This window comes from Rhinolophus ferrumequinum, chromosome 16 (genome assembly GCF_004115265.2).
Source record: "Rhinolophus ferrumequinum isolate MPI-CBG mRhiFer1 chromosome 16, mRhiFer1_v1.p, whole genome shotgun sequence".
Classification (NCBI taxonomy): Eukaryota; Metazoa; Chordata; class Mammalia; order Chiroptera; family Rhinolophidae; genus Rhinolophus; species Rhinolophus ferrumequinum.
Genome location: NC_046299.1, coordinates 36449531 through 36465662, shown reverse-complemented (window position 1 = coordinate 36465662; position 16132 = coordinate 36449531). Strand labels below are relative to the sequence as shown.

Sequence of the window (16132 nt, the reverse complement as noted above, 5' to 3'; positions counted from 1 at the left end):
TGCATGTCATTACTATGTCTGTTTGTTTTGACTTGGAGGACAACATACTCCCTCTTCAGATTTAAAATTGCTACCCTAAGGTGTTATATAAACCTAAGTTTAACTGCTGCCTCAGTTGTTAACTAGCTTCCCAAACTGTACTGAGTATCGATTCTTCCTAAAGTTCTAGTAATGAAGATGAACTAAACTCTCTGAATTTTTTTTTTTCCAGGAAGAACTGAACCCCATCATTGTTACCCCACCGATTGAAGCTGTTGATCAGGACCGGAATATTCAGCCACCGTCAGATAGGCCAGGCATCCTCTATTCCATCCTTGTTGGTTTGTATCTGCTAATATTTTACTTTCTGTTATCATTCTGAAATAATATTTTAAACAATTGTCTTACATCAGAGTAAATGGCTTTAAGAACAAAGATTTTTTTTGAAATAATTGTTATTTTTAAGTATAAATGAATTTAAAAATATATTTTTCTCAGATTTACTTTCAGTAGAATGTGTAAAACAACAAATAGAAAAACTTCTATTGAAGAAGCAAAACAACTTTAATAAATAGGAGATTAATCTATGTATTAGTAGTTTTTTTCTCATCATGTTATAAAGAATTCTCTAAGAAAAAATTGAAAACTCAGTAGAAAAACTTATACTGTTTGCTCTACTAGTACTTTATCATTGGTGAATACAATTACATGATTCTGAAAATATATGACTTAATTAAATAAGGGCATTTGGAGCCATATGGGAGAAAGAGAAAGATCATAATTAGCCCAAGGGCACGTAATACATTATACCCTTGGCTAATTTTTCCTTCAAAAATTTCACAGAAGCTGTCTTAATCCATCTTTGTGCATATACTGCTAATTGCACCCAAAGCAAAATTGATGAGAATTTGATTATGCTACCCAAATTGCTCCCCCGCCCTCAAATTGCTTTTGCTAAAATATGGATGTTGCTGCTTTGTATGGTTTTTAGTCTCTAGAGAGACAGATGCATGTGAGACAGACCGTATATCTCTTAATGGTGTTGTTTTTGAAGTGTGCTTGAAAAATAACTATTCAATGGAATTCTACATTACCTTCAACCCCTTCCTATTCCCATGCTTCCAGCCTATGTGTACACACACATATATAATAACACAATAACCTATAGACATTAGACAGATTCAAAATATGATACTATAGCATACTTAGAGATACTATCTGTAAAGAAAATTCAAGTAATTCAGTTTCAAGCCTTTGGTCTACAGAACTACACACGTATCATCAACCAGTTGCTGATATTAGACTATTAATTTTTAAAAAAGCTCTATGAACCTAAGCACAAGTCTCTTTTAAATCTATAGTTACCTTCATATAGATAAAAGGATATAGGCATTTTTCATTTAATTAACTGAAGGCTTGTTGATATGTCAATCACTGCTAGATACTGTAGATACAAACATGAGAGATAAATGTTCTACATTAGGGAGGGAAGGAGTCCATAGCTAGAAACATGTCAACAAGTAAATCAAAACACATAGCCCTAAACACTATAAATAAAGTATGAGCCACATATCATGAGGGCCCTCAGGAGGAGAGTGCTTGGATTTCTAAGAGAGGTGCTTAGGAAAAAATTTTTTATTTTAGCAGAAAGATGTATTTCCAGGTAGAAAATGGGAGACAAATGATCCAGACAGATGATGCAGCATGTGCAAAGTCCCATGAATGAAATTTAAAGATAGTCTTGTGGAGGCATGCTATTAGAGTGGGCTGGTATCCACTGACATTCATAAATTTCTTTCACTTTTAAAAGTTACATTTATTCTTTCTTTCGATAAACGAATGACCACTCTATGTAGAAAGAAGGCAGATTCCTCACTTTGTAGAGCTGGTTTTCTGGCAGCAGAGACAGGTGATAAACAATATAATAAACAAATAAATAAATGCATGTATTACAAAAGATCAGTAGTGGTAAAGCAATGGGGAAAAATAGCCTGCATGAGTGGTAATGGAAATACAGAAGAGATGTTGCAATATAAGTTGCAGTATTAAATATGATGATCAGGATATGCCTTATTGAAAAGATGAGGTTTGAGCAAAGTTTTACAGATGTTGAAGGAGTTAGCCATGTTGATATCTGAGGTAAGATTTTCTGGGCAGAGATAAAAGCTGGATCTTGCCACGTGGGTTTGAATAACATCAAGGAAGCTGGTAGCACTGGAAAGGAGTGAGGAGGAAGTAGAAAGAGGGCTTGAGAAATAAGAGGGGACCAGTAAATATAGCCGTGTATCCTATTAATCTACTTGGTTTTTTTACTGTAAGTAAAATGAAGATTGCTTACAGGAATTAGAGCATAAAAATGACATAACGGCATGAAATTTCATCAGGCTCTAACTTGAGGGTGGTAGGTAGTCCTAAAGAATAGACATAACCTCTAAGAATAACAATGCTTTCACAGCTATGTTAAACAAAATTATATCCTTTCATAGTATTTACATTTCTAGAAGGCAGGGCATTGTAAGGGTTGAGAACATAGCTTCTGGATTTGTACAATCCATGTTCAAATCCTGACTGTAACACTTGCCAGTTATATAATGTTCAGCAAGGTATTAACCTCTCTGCCTCAGATTGCTCCTCTTTAAAATGGGTTTGATCAGAATCGATCTTTCTATAAAAGCATTTTGAGGATTAAATCTAACAGATTGTACTAGTGTCCAGAAAAATAGTTAATGCTCCAATAATGTCAGTTGATGTTATAATTACCATAAAACTAAAGCATGTTTCCTAAGTCATACAATACTGGTAAGAATAGAAGTGTGTACGCGCGCGCGCGCACACACACACACACACACAGCTTATAATTGTGTCCCTTTCCACATTCTTCCCTTTCAAACACTATGTAATCTTGCACAGAGTCTGTTAGGATCTTTTCCTCATACCTTTCTATTCTCCAGAATTTTGATTTTAATTTTAAATAAATTCCACCAAACTAAAATTTTTTTTGTATTTCTTTTCCTTTTTGGATTTTTTGGGTTTTTTTTCTCTTTTACCAGGAACTTATTACTAGCTAATAAGGTGGAGTATTGTGAATTATTAATATTATTATCCTTTAGGCATCAGAGAATTTTGATTTTATGGCACACATTATTGGGAGATGTTTCTTCCTTTGTACAGGTCATATTTACTGAATATCTATATTGTTTATATTTTTATGGCTTTCCCTCAAACTTGTTCCAGAAAACTATTCATTTCCAAACTCCTTTTCCTTTCCCTCATAAGAATAATATAGTGCAGAATGACAAACTATGAAAACTGGAATTTGCAAAAATAGATTTCCCTAAAAATGAGAACATACACTGAATTCAAAGATGAATATGTTATCTATAGTAATATAAAATAAATAATCTATAGAGATTGATAGAGTATATATTAGTAAAGGTATAAGCTGAAATGCTTTTACAAAGAGACTCAAAAACACAGGATATAAATCAAATACACTAGAAACTATTTATTTCTCAAGGAACACCCCAGATTCTATGGGCCTTTATGGAAAAGATTTACTATACTCAACAGTTGATTTGCTCTGTTGCTCCAGTCATATCACAGCCAGTGGGAAAATCAGTAAAGTCCAGAGCAAGTAACTCTGTGGAAATGGACCAAAATTTTTCAATATATGAAAACAATGGAAGTTGGAGAAAGTTAAGGGAAGTTGTAGAGATAATGGGTAGTATTTTAGTGATCTGTTGCTATACAATAAACCACTCAAAAGCAAAAGATTAGTGACCTAAAATGGCTACAATTTATTATTTCTCACGTTCCTGTGGGTTTATTGAGATAGAATGAGCAGTTCTGCTTTATTTACATGGTGTAGTTACGGTTACTCAAATGTTTGTATTTAGCTGGAAAGTAGCCAAGGATAGACATCCAAGATGGTCACGTGCCCCTTCTTTCCATCTGGCCTAGCCTCATTCAGTAGTCTTCTCAACAGCCTTAACTGTTGGCTTCTAAAAGCGTAAAACTGAAAGCTACCAGTCTTAAAACTTGGTTTTGAAACTGGAACAGCATCATTTTTTCTATCAACTATTGGTCAAAGCAAGCACAAGTCTATCTCAGATTCAAGGAGCGGGAAAATAGACTGCTTCTTAATGGAAAGCAAAAATCTGTAGCCATTTCTGATCTATTTCAGGTAATTTGTGGATATATTACCTTAAGATAGTTACATTTTCGATGAAAAAAAACATTTTGATCCCTCATCCCATGACTTAAAAATAAGTTTGAGTAAACCCTCTAATACTTAAAAATTATACATGCTTTATTATTATTAAATTTTTTAATGCCCAGTAATTGCATAGAGCACTGATTATTATTTCTTGGATACAAATCCACATTTCAAATAATTCTATTGTTTTAAATTTTTCAGTATGACTTTATTTTAGGTCTGCTTGAATCTTCATGATTCGACCTAGTAACATGACTTATTAAGCCCTTGTACTAGGAGGTCGAGAGGTAATTGTCCTGACCCTTTCTTGGTGTTCACTTTTGTGTGCATCATTAGTATTATCTTTAATCTCAGGTTGATCTGAAGAAATATTTCCCATCTATTTACTCCTTTTTTTGTGTGAATATCCATGTGGGGAAATATGAATACTGCAAAACACAGGTCAATTTAACTGGCTAGATATAAAGCAAAACCCACTGCAATGTGCTGAGAGCAAACAAACAGGGGAGTTTGTGTGTGTCAACCCTTCCACACTGTATAATTGCCACACTCCCACAAGATTCCTTGCCCATGTCTCTACAAAAATGCCAGTAGCAGCCAAGTGTCAGTCTGAATATTAATTATTTATTAAGCTTATTTTTTGTATTATTTTTGGATAAAATAAATATACAAGTAAAGTTTTAATGGGGTGATGGTTACATGGATCTATACAATTGCTCAAAAACATTGAAGTTTATCTGTACATTTTATTGTATGTAAATTGCACCACTAAATAATATAATAAATAGAAATTTGATGTTATTTTCCTGTATCCCACTTTGGGGATGACTGCAGTAAACAATAGGTAAAATTGTGTCTAGATAATGAGAGATTAAAATGGAACTTTAGAAATTTACTTCAGTGATTATAAGTGAATGGCCTGTCAGAAGATTTAGGAGGTTATCACAGTGGTACAGATATGAAAGGACGAAGCTCTGAATAAGAGAGTGGGACTATACAAAAGAAACACAGGAGCGAATAACAATGATATAGACAAGGAAAAATCATGTGGACAAGGTATAAAGAGTTGTTTGAGAGGCATTTAAGGATTTGAACCAGCCTATTCAGAAAAATGATGATAAATTTAGCAAAAATTTGGTTCTGATATTTGTGCTTGTTTTTATGTTTAAATTACAGATATGAACATTTCATCTTTCTTAAGTGGTTGTTCTTAAACTTTAGATGATATGAGAATCACCTGAGATTATCCAAAGTGTATGTTCCTGACCTTCCTTTTCAGAAATTCTGATTCAGAACATCTGGGATTAGTTTCTTGGTCTCTCTGATGCATGTAGACAAAAAACTACGGTACTGCCATAATAGTGCATGAGAAAAACAACCCAGGCAAATCTTTGTACAATTTTCCTAAGTTGAGAAATTGGCTACTATTGATATAGTAATTTTTTGAGACAATTAAAAGATAATTTGAGTTCTTTTTGTTTTTTATTTTTTGTTTTGGTTTTTTTCTAGAAGGGGGATTACAGGCTTGTTGGCAACATTTTCAATAACAAAATGGAGTTTATTGTTTATCAGAAATAGTTTGAATAGACGTTTGCAAAGGGACTGAATGGATTTAGACCTGAGGCAGTATGGTAGATGTGGAATTGGGACAAAGGGAGTATACTGTTTTCAGATATAATTATCAAAGATGCTCACAAAAAATGGAATAGCTTAAAGAAAAAAAATGATAAAACTAATGGGAGAGCATAACAAGAAATTAGAGGTAATATCTATCATATAGATTTTAACATAGGGATAATTTGTTACAAAAAGAAATGTGTTTTTAAAGCATAGATGAAAACATGGTTAAGATTATTGACAAAATTTTAGTTATATAAAAGGGGTAGCAGAATTGACTACTAGGGGCGTGAATTTGTAATACTTTTAACCCCAAAATCAAAATCAAGACAAAAACTAGATGGAAAAAACCCAGAGCTTTGGGGGTATTTTGGAACAAGCAACATTTTTAGATGAATTATGTGTAGTTTCATTAAATGGAATAAACATCAAATTTTTAAATGAGAATGTAAGTAAATCTCTAGGGTCCTTAAACTTAGACATCTGCTTCTGTTCTTTAACATTTTATGTTTCAGTAATAACCTGTCTTTTGCAAGGTACTCAGCATTCAAAGGTCACGTGAAGGTTTTCATTGACAAACAACTGAAGATAAGTTATATATTATACTTGCTTTTGTTCTATCAAAGGAAATTATTGGTGTATTCATCAGTAACATTTGACTGAAACAGAACATAAATTCCTATTTGTCCACAATGTCAAAAGTTGGGGAATAGCCATAAATTTACATACTTTTGTGGCAATCCATTTCTCTGACAAGAATCCAGTTTTCAACACTGAGAACAATAGAATTAGGATACCACATAATGACTCATTTATGGTACAATACATCCATAAACATCTTAAAATAACAACACCGACAATATGATTATTATAGGCAGTTTAATTTATTTTGTAATTTCTTTTGTTGTTAGGCTATATTACACTAAGTTACTATCTTTTAAAGTTATATGGACAGTTGTTTTCTGTTTGTGTTTATGTCACAAACTGAATAAACATTTAGATTGATTGTTTTATTTTACCTTTTTTTATTTTTTGAGATGTCTTCAAATTTAATGTTTATAATAATATATAGTATTTATGTGGCTCCAGAATAAAAGACAGTGATATAGTTAATTAAATCTAGCTTCTATGCCTATCCCCTCTCTCTCACATATAACTATTTTTTTAATGTTATAGTTTATTGTTACATATTCACATACATATGTATTGATATATACATATATAATATATATTCCCTTTCATTTATATATGTATATTCATGTTCTTAAAAGTTAGCATACTATATGCACTTTTCTCCAAATTGCTGTCTCACTTAGCGTATTTGAAGACAGGGCTATAGTAATAGGTAAAGATATTCACTATTCATTTTTATATTTTAATTGTATCCACTTGAGTGCATATCACCATTTATTAAGCCAGACCACTATTTATGTATATTAGGTGATTATGCATTTTGTATTATTATTATTATGTAAAAAAAATTCTTAGAAGTGGAATTTCTGGGTCAAAAATAAATACTAATAATGATATTTCCAATTTTTATTGTAGTAAGGTACACATAAATATAATTCACCATATTAACCATTTTTAAGTGTACAGTTCAGTGGTATTAATTACATTCATAATGTTCTGCCCAGCACCCTTTTAACCTTATAAAACTAAAACTCTATACTCATTAAACATGAGTATTTTCTCTTTATTTGCTCCTTCCCTGCAACTACTGATAATCATCATCCTACATTCTGTCTCTATGATTTTGACTACTCTAAGTACCTCATGCAAGTGGAATCATGTAGAATTTGTCTTTTTATGACTGACTTAACTCAGCATAGTATTATCAAGTTTTATCCATATTGTTGCATATGTCAGCCTTTCACATTCAATCCATTGGTGTGAGGATCTAAAATCAGTTTCTTGTAGATAGCATATAGTTGGTTCACTTTGTTTATCCATTTTCCAATCTTTCTCTTTGATTGGAGAGTTTAATTCATTTACATTTAAAGTAGTTACTGATAAGGAGAGACTATTTCTCATATAGCTTTTTGTTTTCCATGTCTTATAGCTTTTTTATTCCTCATTTTTCTGAATTACTGTTTTCTGATTTTTATTGATTTTTTTGTAGTGAAGTGTTCATATTCCTTTTTTATTTCCTTTTGTGTATTCTATAACTATTTCTGTTATCTTCACTTTGGGGATTATATTTAACATTCTAAATTTATAGCACTTTAACTTGAATTTATACCAGCTTAACCTCAATAATATACAAACAATCTTAGCTCACAGATCAAACCTTACCCTTTTCAGTTGTTGATGTCACAAAATTACATGTTTATACATTGTGTGCCTGAAAATATACACTAATATTTTTTTAAATGCATTAGCGTCTTAAGTTATGTAGAAAACAAAGTGCAGATAGAAACCATTGTTACTATAATACTAACTTTTATTATTGCCCATGTATTTACCTTTACTGAGATTTGTATTTCTTCATACAGTGTCAAGTTCCTTTCATTTCAACCTACAGGATTCCCTTAAACATTTCTTTCAGGGAGGGACTTAGTGATAATAAACTCCCTCAGCTTTTGTTTATCTGGGAATGTCTTAATTTCTTTGAAACTCTTAAAGGACAGTTTTGCCACGTATAGGATTACTTTTAACAGTTTTTGTTTGTTTTACCTGTTTCCCCGAAAGTAAGACCTAGCTGGACAATCAGCTTTAATGGGTCTTTTGGAGCAAAAATAAGACACGGTCTTATTTTGCTATAATATAAGACGCGGTCTTTAATATAATATAATATAATATAATATAATATAATATAATATAATATAATATAATATAATATAATATAATTAATAATATAATATAATAACAGGTCTTATATTAATTTTTGCTCCAATAGACGCATTAGAGCTGATTGTCTGGCTAGGTCTTATTTTCGGGGAATCACCGTAGTACTTTGATGTATTTTGACCCACTCTCTTTGAGCCTTTGAAGTTTCTGATAAGAAACATGCTGATAATCTTACTTAGAATCTTTTGCATGTAATGAGTCACTTCTCTCTAGCTGCTTTCGAGATTCTCATTTGTCTTTGTCTTTTGAGTTTGATTATATGTCTTGGTGTGAGTCTCTTTGAATTCATCTTACACAGATTTCATTGAGTTTATCAGATGTGTATATTTATGTCTTTCATCAAACTTGGGAATTTCTTAGCCACTATTTTTTCAAATATTCTCTCAGCCCCTTTCTCTCTCTTCTCCTTCTGGGACTCCAATAATGTGTATGTTGGTTGGCTTGATAGTGTCCCATATGTCCATCAGTCACTGTTTATTTTTGTTCAATCTTTTTTTTTTCTTTCTTACTATTGCTCAGACTCAATAATGCCATTGCTCTATCTTCGAGTTCATTGATTCTTTCTTTTCCCTGTTCAACTCTGCCTTTGAACCACTGTGGTAAATATTACATTTCAATTCTTATACTTTCAGCTCCAGAATTTATTTATCATTTATTTTTAGGTTTTCTATCTATTTATTGATATTTCCATTTTGTTCATGCATAATTTTATTGACTTCTTCTATGTCTTCCTTTAGTTATTTGAGCATCTTTAAGACAGTTGTTTTGAAGTCTTTGTCTGAGAGGTGTTTTACTGGGATAATTTCTGTTGATTTTTTTTTTTTCTTTGTATGGGAATACTTTCCGGTTTATTTGTATACCTTGTGTTTTCTTTGTTGTTGTGCTTATCTTTAGTATTGAAAACTGTACATTTGAATCTAATAACATGGTAACTCTGAAAATGATATTCCCCCACTTCATCAGGTATTGCTGTCTAATGTTTTGGTTTGTTTGTCTGTTTGTTTATTTATTTAATTTTTATTATTGTAAACCTAAAAAAAAGTTTACTGGTGTAAACTTCAAGTCCCCTCAATAATTTTCTGAGACTATACCTTTCCCTGGGTATGTACAGTGACTTCCTGATCTACCACCTTTCCCATATACAGTTACTTTTGAATGTTACCATCTTTAATTTCTAGCTTCCAAAGGGGGGAAAAAGAGAAAAATAAAGTGTCAAAGAAAGGATGCTGGCTCTTTAAGTACCTTGGAATTCACTTTAGCCTGAAGGGTTGACTCACTTTTGCCTGAAGGGTTGAGGTGGGGGCGGTGGGGGAGCTTGCCACAATAGGAGGAGTTAGCACAATAACAGCTGCCTGCACTCTATGAACAGAATCAGCAAGCACTCATCCGAGTACAGATCTCTGATGTTTGGAAGGCAGGATCTTTTCTGCCAGGGACTGGCTCCCACAGGCAGTTTGCAAGCTGCTTCAGGAACAAGTGAACAATTTCCTTGTCAAGGCGCTGAGGGGTGGGGGATGGGCAACTTCTATTGTGCTAAAAGCTGTAATTGACATAAATTAATCACAATTTACTGTCCAACCCTTGCCGTAGAAGATACAAGACTTCAGTAAACTCCAGAGTTCAAAAACAGTTATATGGGACAGAATCCACTGTTGTAATTGTTGTCTAAGCAAAGCAATAGGTTCCTGGTTTCTCCTACACTTCCCAAAATCCCCCAATACTAATGTAATTTTGGTAGACTATGATAAATTCTCCCTCAGAGGTTTTGTAACACTCTTTTAATAACACCAGAAGTGTCCGAAAGTGCATGTTTTCTAATAGACTCACAAATAGAATGTGGTATCCACCTTGACCACTGCTAATCCAAAAGTAAGAAATGGAATTTCAGTGTGGTTTCGATTTTAATTTTTCATTTTCATGTGTAAAGGTGAACATCTTGGTATATGGTCAAGTGTAATTTGCCTTTCTCTTTCTGTGAATGACCTGTTCATTCTGTAGCCCAGACTCTTTTTAATTTTTTTTAATGTATTGTTGATATTTTTATTTTCTAATTTTTAAATCTGTATATGTTATAGATATACATATCTCTGATGTAAATTGCAACTATTTCCCCTAGTTTGTCACTTGTGGTTTTACTTTGTTTATTGTGTCCTGCCATGTAATTTTGTAATGTCATCAAATTTGTCTCTTTTTTCACTTACTGCTTCTTGATTTTGAGTCATAGCTAGGAAAGCTATGTTCATTCTCACATTAGAGTAGAATCTATCTGCGTTTTCATCTATTACTAGCACTCATACTGTTTCATTGTTTATTGTGCATGAATAGCTTCTCTATTTGGGGTTTACTCTAGTATATGTATGAAGAATGGATGCAACTGTATCATTTTCTATATGGCTCTCCTACTAAGTAAATGCTCCTATTCAAAAATCCATTTCCTCCTACTGTTTTGAGATAACTCCTTTATCATATGCTAAATTTTCATGTGTGATTTTGACTATTTCTGGATTGTCAAGTCTGTTTTACTGGTGTAATTTTTGTCTCCCCCTCCCTTAACATAATACCCAGGAGAATTTTTCTTTTTGTCTCACAGTTGAAACAAAGTAGTAGTACCAATAAACTCATTTTTAGATATGTTTGGCTTCTAGCAAACTAGATTTTAAGGCATGTTTTGTGTCACATCGTCTCTTTGACCTCGGACAAGTTAGTTCATATCTCAAAGCTCTCAAATCCTCCTCTGTGAAATGGGAATGATTTGCAGAGTTTTTGATGTTTACTTAAATAAAATATTTAGCACAGAGTAGGCTTCAATAATTGGAAGCTATGTGATTTTATTCTTGTGGTTTTTGTTTAGTCAAATGCATAGACTATACAGTTACAGTATTTGACATTTATTTTTCTTCACTTCGGGAAAATGTCACAGTATACAAAGGAAGATGACAACTGAAGGAAATTTCTGCAAGAAGAAATGTTTTCAACTCTCTAAAATTTAAGAAATATCCTCTCTAGATATTATAAGTATCATCAAAATATTTTATGTAATATTTTTAAATATTTTCATTTAATATAGTTGATATAGTTTGATATTTATCTTAATAAAAAACATTTGCTTGGCTGGAACAGAATATGCTCATTTTAATTTCCAAGCATCTTGATATTTGGTACAAATTACTAGTCATTGTTTATTACAAGATATGTTGAAAGACCATGCAGGCTATAACTGAGATTTATGCACCATTAAAATACAATTTTAGAATTCAAAATTTGATCTGCCTACATTTAATAGCTTTTTTCATGTGATGAAGTTACAAATAATTTAAGAGCTGTTAATAAAAGTTATTTGGAAAACTATCTAAACATGACATATTTTCCATCCTTTTACTTATAAACTAATTAATTATACACTACATTTGCATCTGCTTTCCCTACACTGCCTAATTTTGAACTTAATTTACTAATGAAATTGTGAATTTGTTTCACAGTTAATGAAGGGAAATAGATATAGCAGATACACATATTACTTATTGTTCTCAATTATGTACTGAAATCTTAATGCGTTTCAGGGACTCCTGAGGATTACCCAAGATTCTTCCATATGCACCCTAGGACTGCAGAACTCAGTCTCCTGGAGCCAGTAAACAGAGACTTTTACCAGAAATTTGATTTGGTTATTAAGGTAAATTACACTAATTTCTTATTTCCTTGTGTTTATAAACTGATCAAGAAACCTGTAGAGGCACCTCTAGACATTTTAATATTATAAAAATTAAAAATAATTTGGATAGCAATTAGCCAATTTTTCATTAAAAATGTCAAGTGCAGCAGTTTTAATACATAGTTGGTTTTCTTTAAAATAAGCTTTTATATTACAATGTGATTCAAATAGTGAATATATTTGTATATAATAAATGCCCTGGTCTAATATATCTAATTCTGCATTCTATACTTTATTATATATTCTAACATTTAATTTCATTTTTACTAAAAGGAATTAATTTTTATCTAATGCATATATTTAAATGTGCATGGATTTGTATATTTTTATTTTAATAATGTATTATTTTTTAAGTATTGTTGCTCTTTCTAACAAAAAGAAAAAAAGATCTCACTTGACCAGAAATTCTTTTATTATATGTCTGTCTCTTTTTTTTTTAATTTTGAAACACAATCCTAAACTGGAAAAATTTACAAAGCTAGAGGAATCCATTTAGCATTATACTTTTGGTTTAATGATACCTAATTTTTTAATAATGAAATCAGTTCAAAGATGCTGTGGAAACCTACATAATCTGTCAATTAATTTTGAAAGACTTCATTTGAGAAGTTAAGATTTGAGCTGGGCAGCAAAAGAAGAGTAGGAATTTTTGAAGTAGATATGGGGGCTGGGAAAAGGGCATTCTGAGTAAAAGAATGGACATAAGAAAAGACACAGAAAGTCTGGTGAGTGTTATATAACTTTTTCATATCTACACATACAAAAATAAGCTATAGAAATGTAGCCTTATGGATTTATTTATTTTTTTTATTTAAATATAGTAAAGGAAAAGGAAGTAAGGTAAGGAAGCTTACTGAGCATGTACATTGTACAAAAAGTGTTTTGTGTATATTTTTCATTGAATTATAGCCTTAACTTTAATAGTATGCTAATTGGTACAAAGGTGGAAACTAAAGCTCAGAGTAAGTGATTGGCTCAGAGTTACATCACTAATAAACAATAGAATTCAGGTGTAAATTTAAATTTACATAAGCTAAAGTCATACTTTTTTCATATCACCAAGATGCAGTTGCTTAAAAATGGTTGTCTGGCTTGCTATCTCTCAGTGCAACTTCAAACAATAATATGGAGACACACATTTAATTTTACCTCAAATCAGGACATATTTTTGTTAGCTCCTATTATATTATACATACCAGATCCTGTGTTTATTTATTGGTCCTTAGTCTCTAAATAATTTGAGGGTAAAGAGTTACATAAGCTGATAAATCAAATATACCACATCAACTGCTAATAGAAAGACACATGGCAAATGCTGATGAAGCACAAAGTAGACACATTTAAATTAATCTGGGGACTCAGGGAAGATTTTCTGGATATTACCTCAAGCTAGCTTTTCTTGTACTAAAAGAGTTTGGCCAATGAATAAAAGTGGAAAATATGTTTGAACATAAGGAAGAGCAGACGTAAAGGCTTGGAGGCATTACATAAGAGGCTACAAGCAGTTAACAGGGAAATGAGGTATAGAGCCAGACCACAGGCAGAGCCTTAAGTGCGATTGCAATTTCCTTGGATTTCATTCAGTAGGTGATTTGGGAGTCATTTGACAAAGAAAAACTTCTGTTACCATTTGTATATAATGGGCATGCATGAGATTCATCTTCTTGCATTGACCTCGTTTCTTTTAATCATTGGATTATATAAAACTCAAAATGTGTATCCATTGTCTACTGTCGATTTACCTGGAGCCATGTGGTGCTTCCCTCTGTGGGCAGTAAGAAACTTGACAAAGGCCTATTTCTAAACTGCCTCATTTGAAATATGAAATCCATTGTTTTCCTTTATTATCAAAGTCAGTTGTCCTAGTGTACCCAGTTACAGTGAAACTCAGTCTGTCAATTATAAAAATAAAAATCAATTAGAATAGGCTGTAGATTTTTTATTTTTAATAACACTTCATATTATTAATGGAAGTTTTTACAGACATTATTAGATTAAAATTACTGTGTTTTGCGTGCAGTCAAGAGGATAATAACCAAAGATATCAATCTGTAAGAATAATAATGTGCCACCTGCTTGAATAATAGCTGAATATTGTGGCTTTGTGTAGGGTTCCATTGAAATGCTACAATCTGACAGTTTTCTTCTGTAGTAAGTCTTTCACCTTCCATACGTTTTATTATTTTAATAATGCTTCATTTTTCATTGGCCATGAAAGTTCTTTATTGGACTTGATCCCAATTTCTGTATCCAAAGCTAAGGAAAAATAAAATAAAATGAAGTATTTTCTCCTAGACTTTGAAGAAGAATTCTGCTTTAAAAGCTACATGCACTTTTAACCGCTGGCAAGTGTCATGATTTAGAGATTTATCATCTTCATTTCATGTATTTCTGCCCGTGATTTATTCAGTAAACTGACAAATAAAAATGTAAAGGTGAAACTAGAAAGACAAAATGGAGTAATTCACCCACTTTAGAGTACAAAAGGTTTAAAACATGTCAATTAAAAGAGGAAAGAATTTTCCATATCAATGCACTATTCCAAATTTTAAAAAATTGTAATCACTTAATCATACTTTAAAATGAAATGCACATTTGAAATAAGACTCTTACATTTGGTTTGCCTAGTACAGTTCATATTTATGCCTCTTGTCCTTGTGTAATTATTCATAATTCCTCTTTCACTCTCAAAAATGACCCAGTTTGGATGAAAAGTTGTGATCACAATGGTCATAAAGCAGAAAACAACTATGAAACAGAAATATGAAATGACAGTTTAGATTCTAGATGATAGTGAATCAGTTCATGCATGGAGTGGCTATAACAAAGCCCAGAAAATTCACCTTCATTATTGTAAGTCAGTATATTTTTTTTAATTTCATTAATTGATATATTTATACTCTGGATATCTATTACAAAGATTAAATGGATAAATTCATAACAGTTCATTCTCTCTGTTGCTAAAATATAATTGTGTTTCGTTTTCACCTATTTTTTTTTTTTTGATCAACAACTAATAGCAAGGGTCACAGTGATATCACAGACATTACTGTATCATGGGCTCTCTGATATTGTTACCCAGTAGCCTCCTCATATTGTCTAGCAGGCTAACCTTTAACTTCTTTTCTTCCACATGATGGGCATATTAAACCTAAGCTGTTATCAGTCACCCTGCACACTTTCTATTTCAGCCATACTAGGCCACTTGCAGGGCCCTAAATTCACCATGTCTTTTCTAGCCTTGAGACATTCATAGATAGTGTACCCTCTTCCTGAATCCTTCCTTCCTTCCTTCCTTCCTCCCTCCTTCCCTCCCTCCCTCCCTCCCCGCTTTCTTCCTTTCTTTCTTTTATTATATTAGCTTCAAGGGTACAAAACAACATGATTAGACATTTACACCCCTCACAAAGTGATACCCCGATCCCCACCACCAAGTCTACTCCTCCCTTTCTTCATCAACAGTCTAATTCACATTGTTGCTTTGTTTATGCTTCGAATGCTAAAATAATACTTTCTCTGGAAAGGCATGGAAACTTGTTGGAAGCCCCTCCTTGCATCTGCTTGTCTCCCTAGTGGCTCTGCTTACTCTGTATTGAATGTGCCTGTTACTTTTCTCCTGACCTTTACGTGAGGACAGATTGTAATATATTTCTTTACCTGGTGGCCCCAGCCCCTATCCCTATGCATGTAATGTGCATAGAAGGTACTCAATAAATATTTGTTTGTAATTGTTTTCTCCCTGGCATAGAAATCTTTTA

The 16132-nt window shown here is 32.3% G+C and overlaps 1 protein-coding gene across 1 annotated transcript in view; it reads left to right on the top strand.

Moving 5' to 3' along the window:
• The window catches only part of PCDH15 (protocadherin related 15), a 714179-nt gene that overhangs the window by 409871 nt on the left and 288176 nt on the right, over positions 1-16132 (top strand). Inside the window, exons 10-11 of the mRNA XM_033131356.1 lie at positions 212-320; positions 12223-12335. Of these exons, the coding sequence (XP_032987247.1) occupies positions 212-320; positions 12223-12335 (222 nt within the window). The remainder of the gene's footprint in view (positions 1-211; positions 321-12222; positions 12336-16132) is intronic.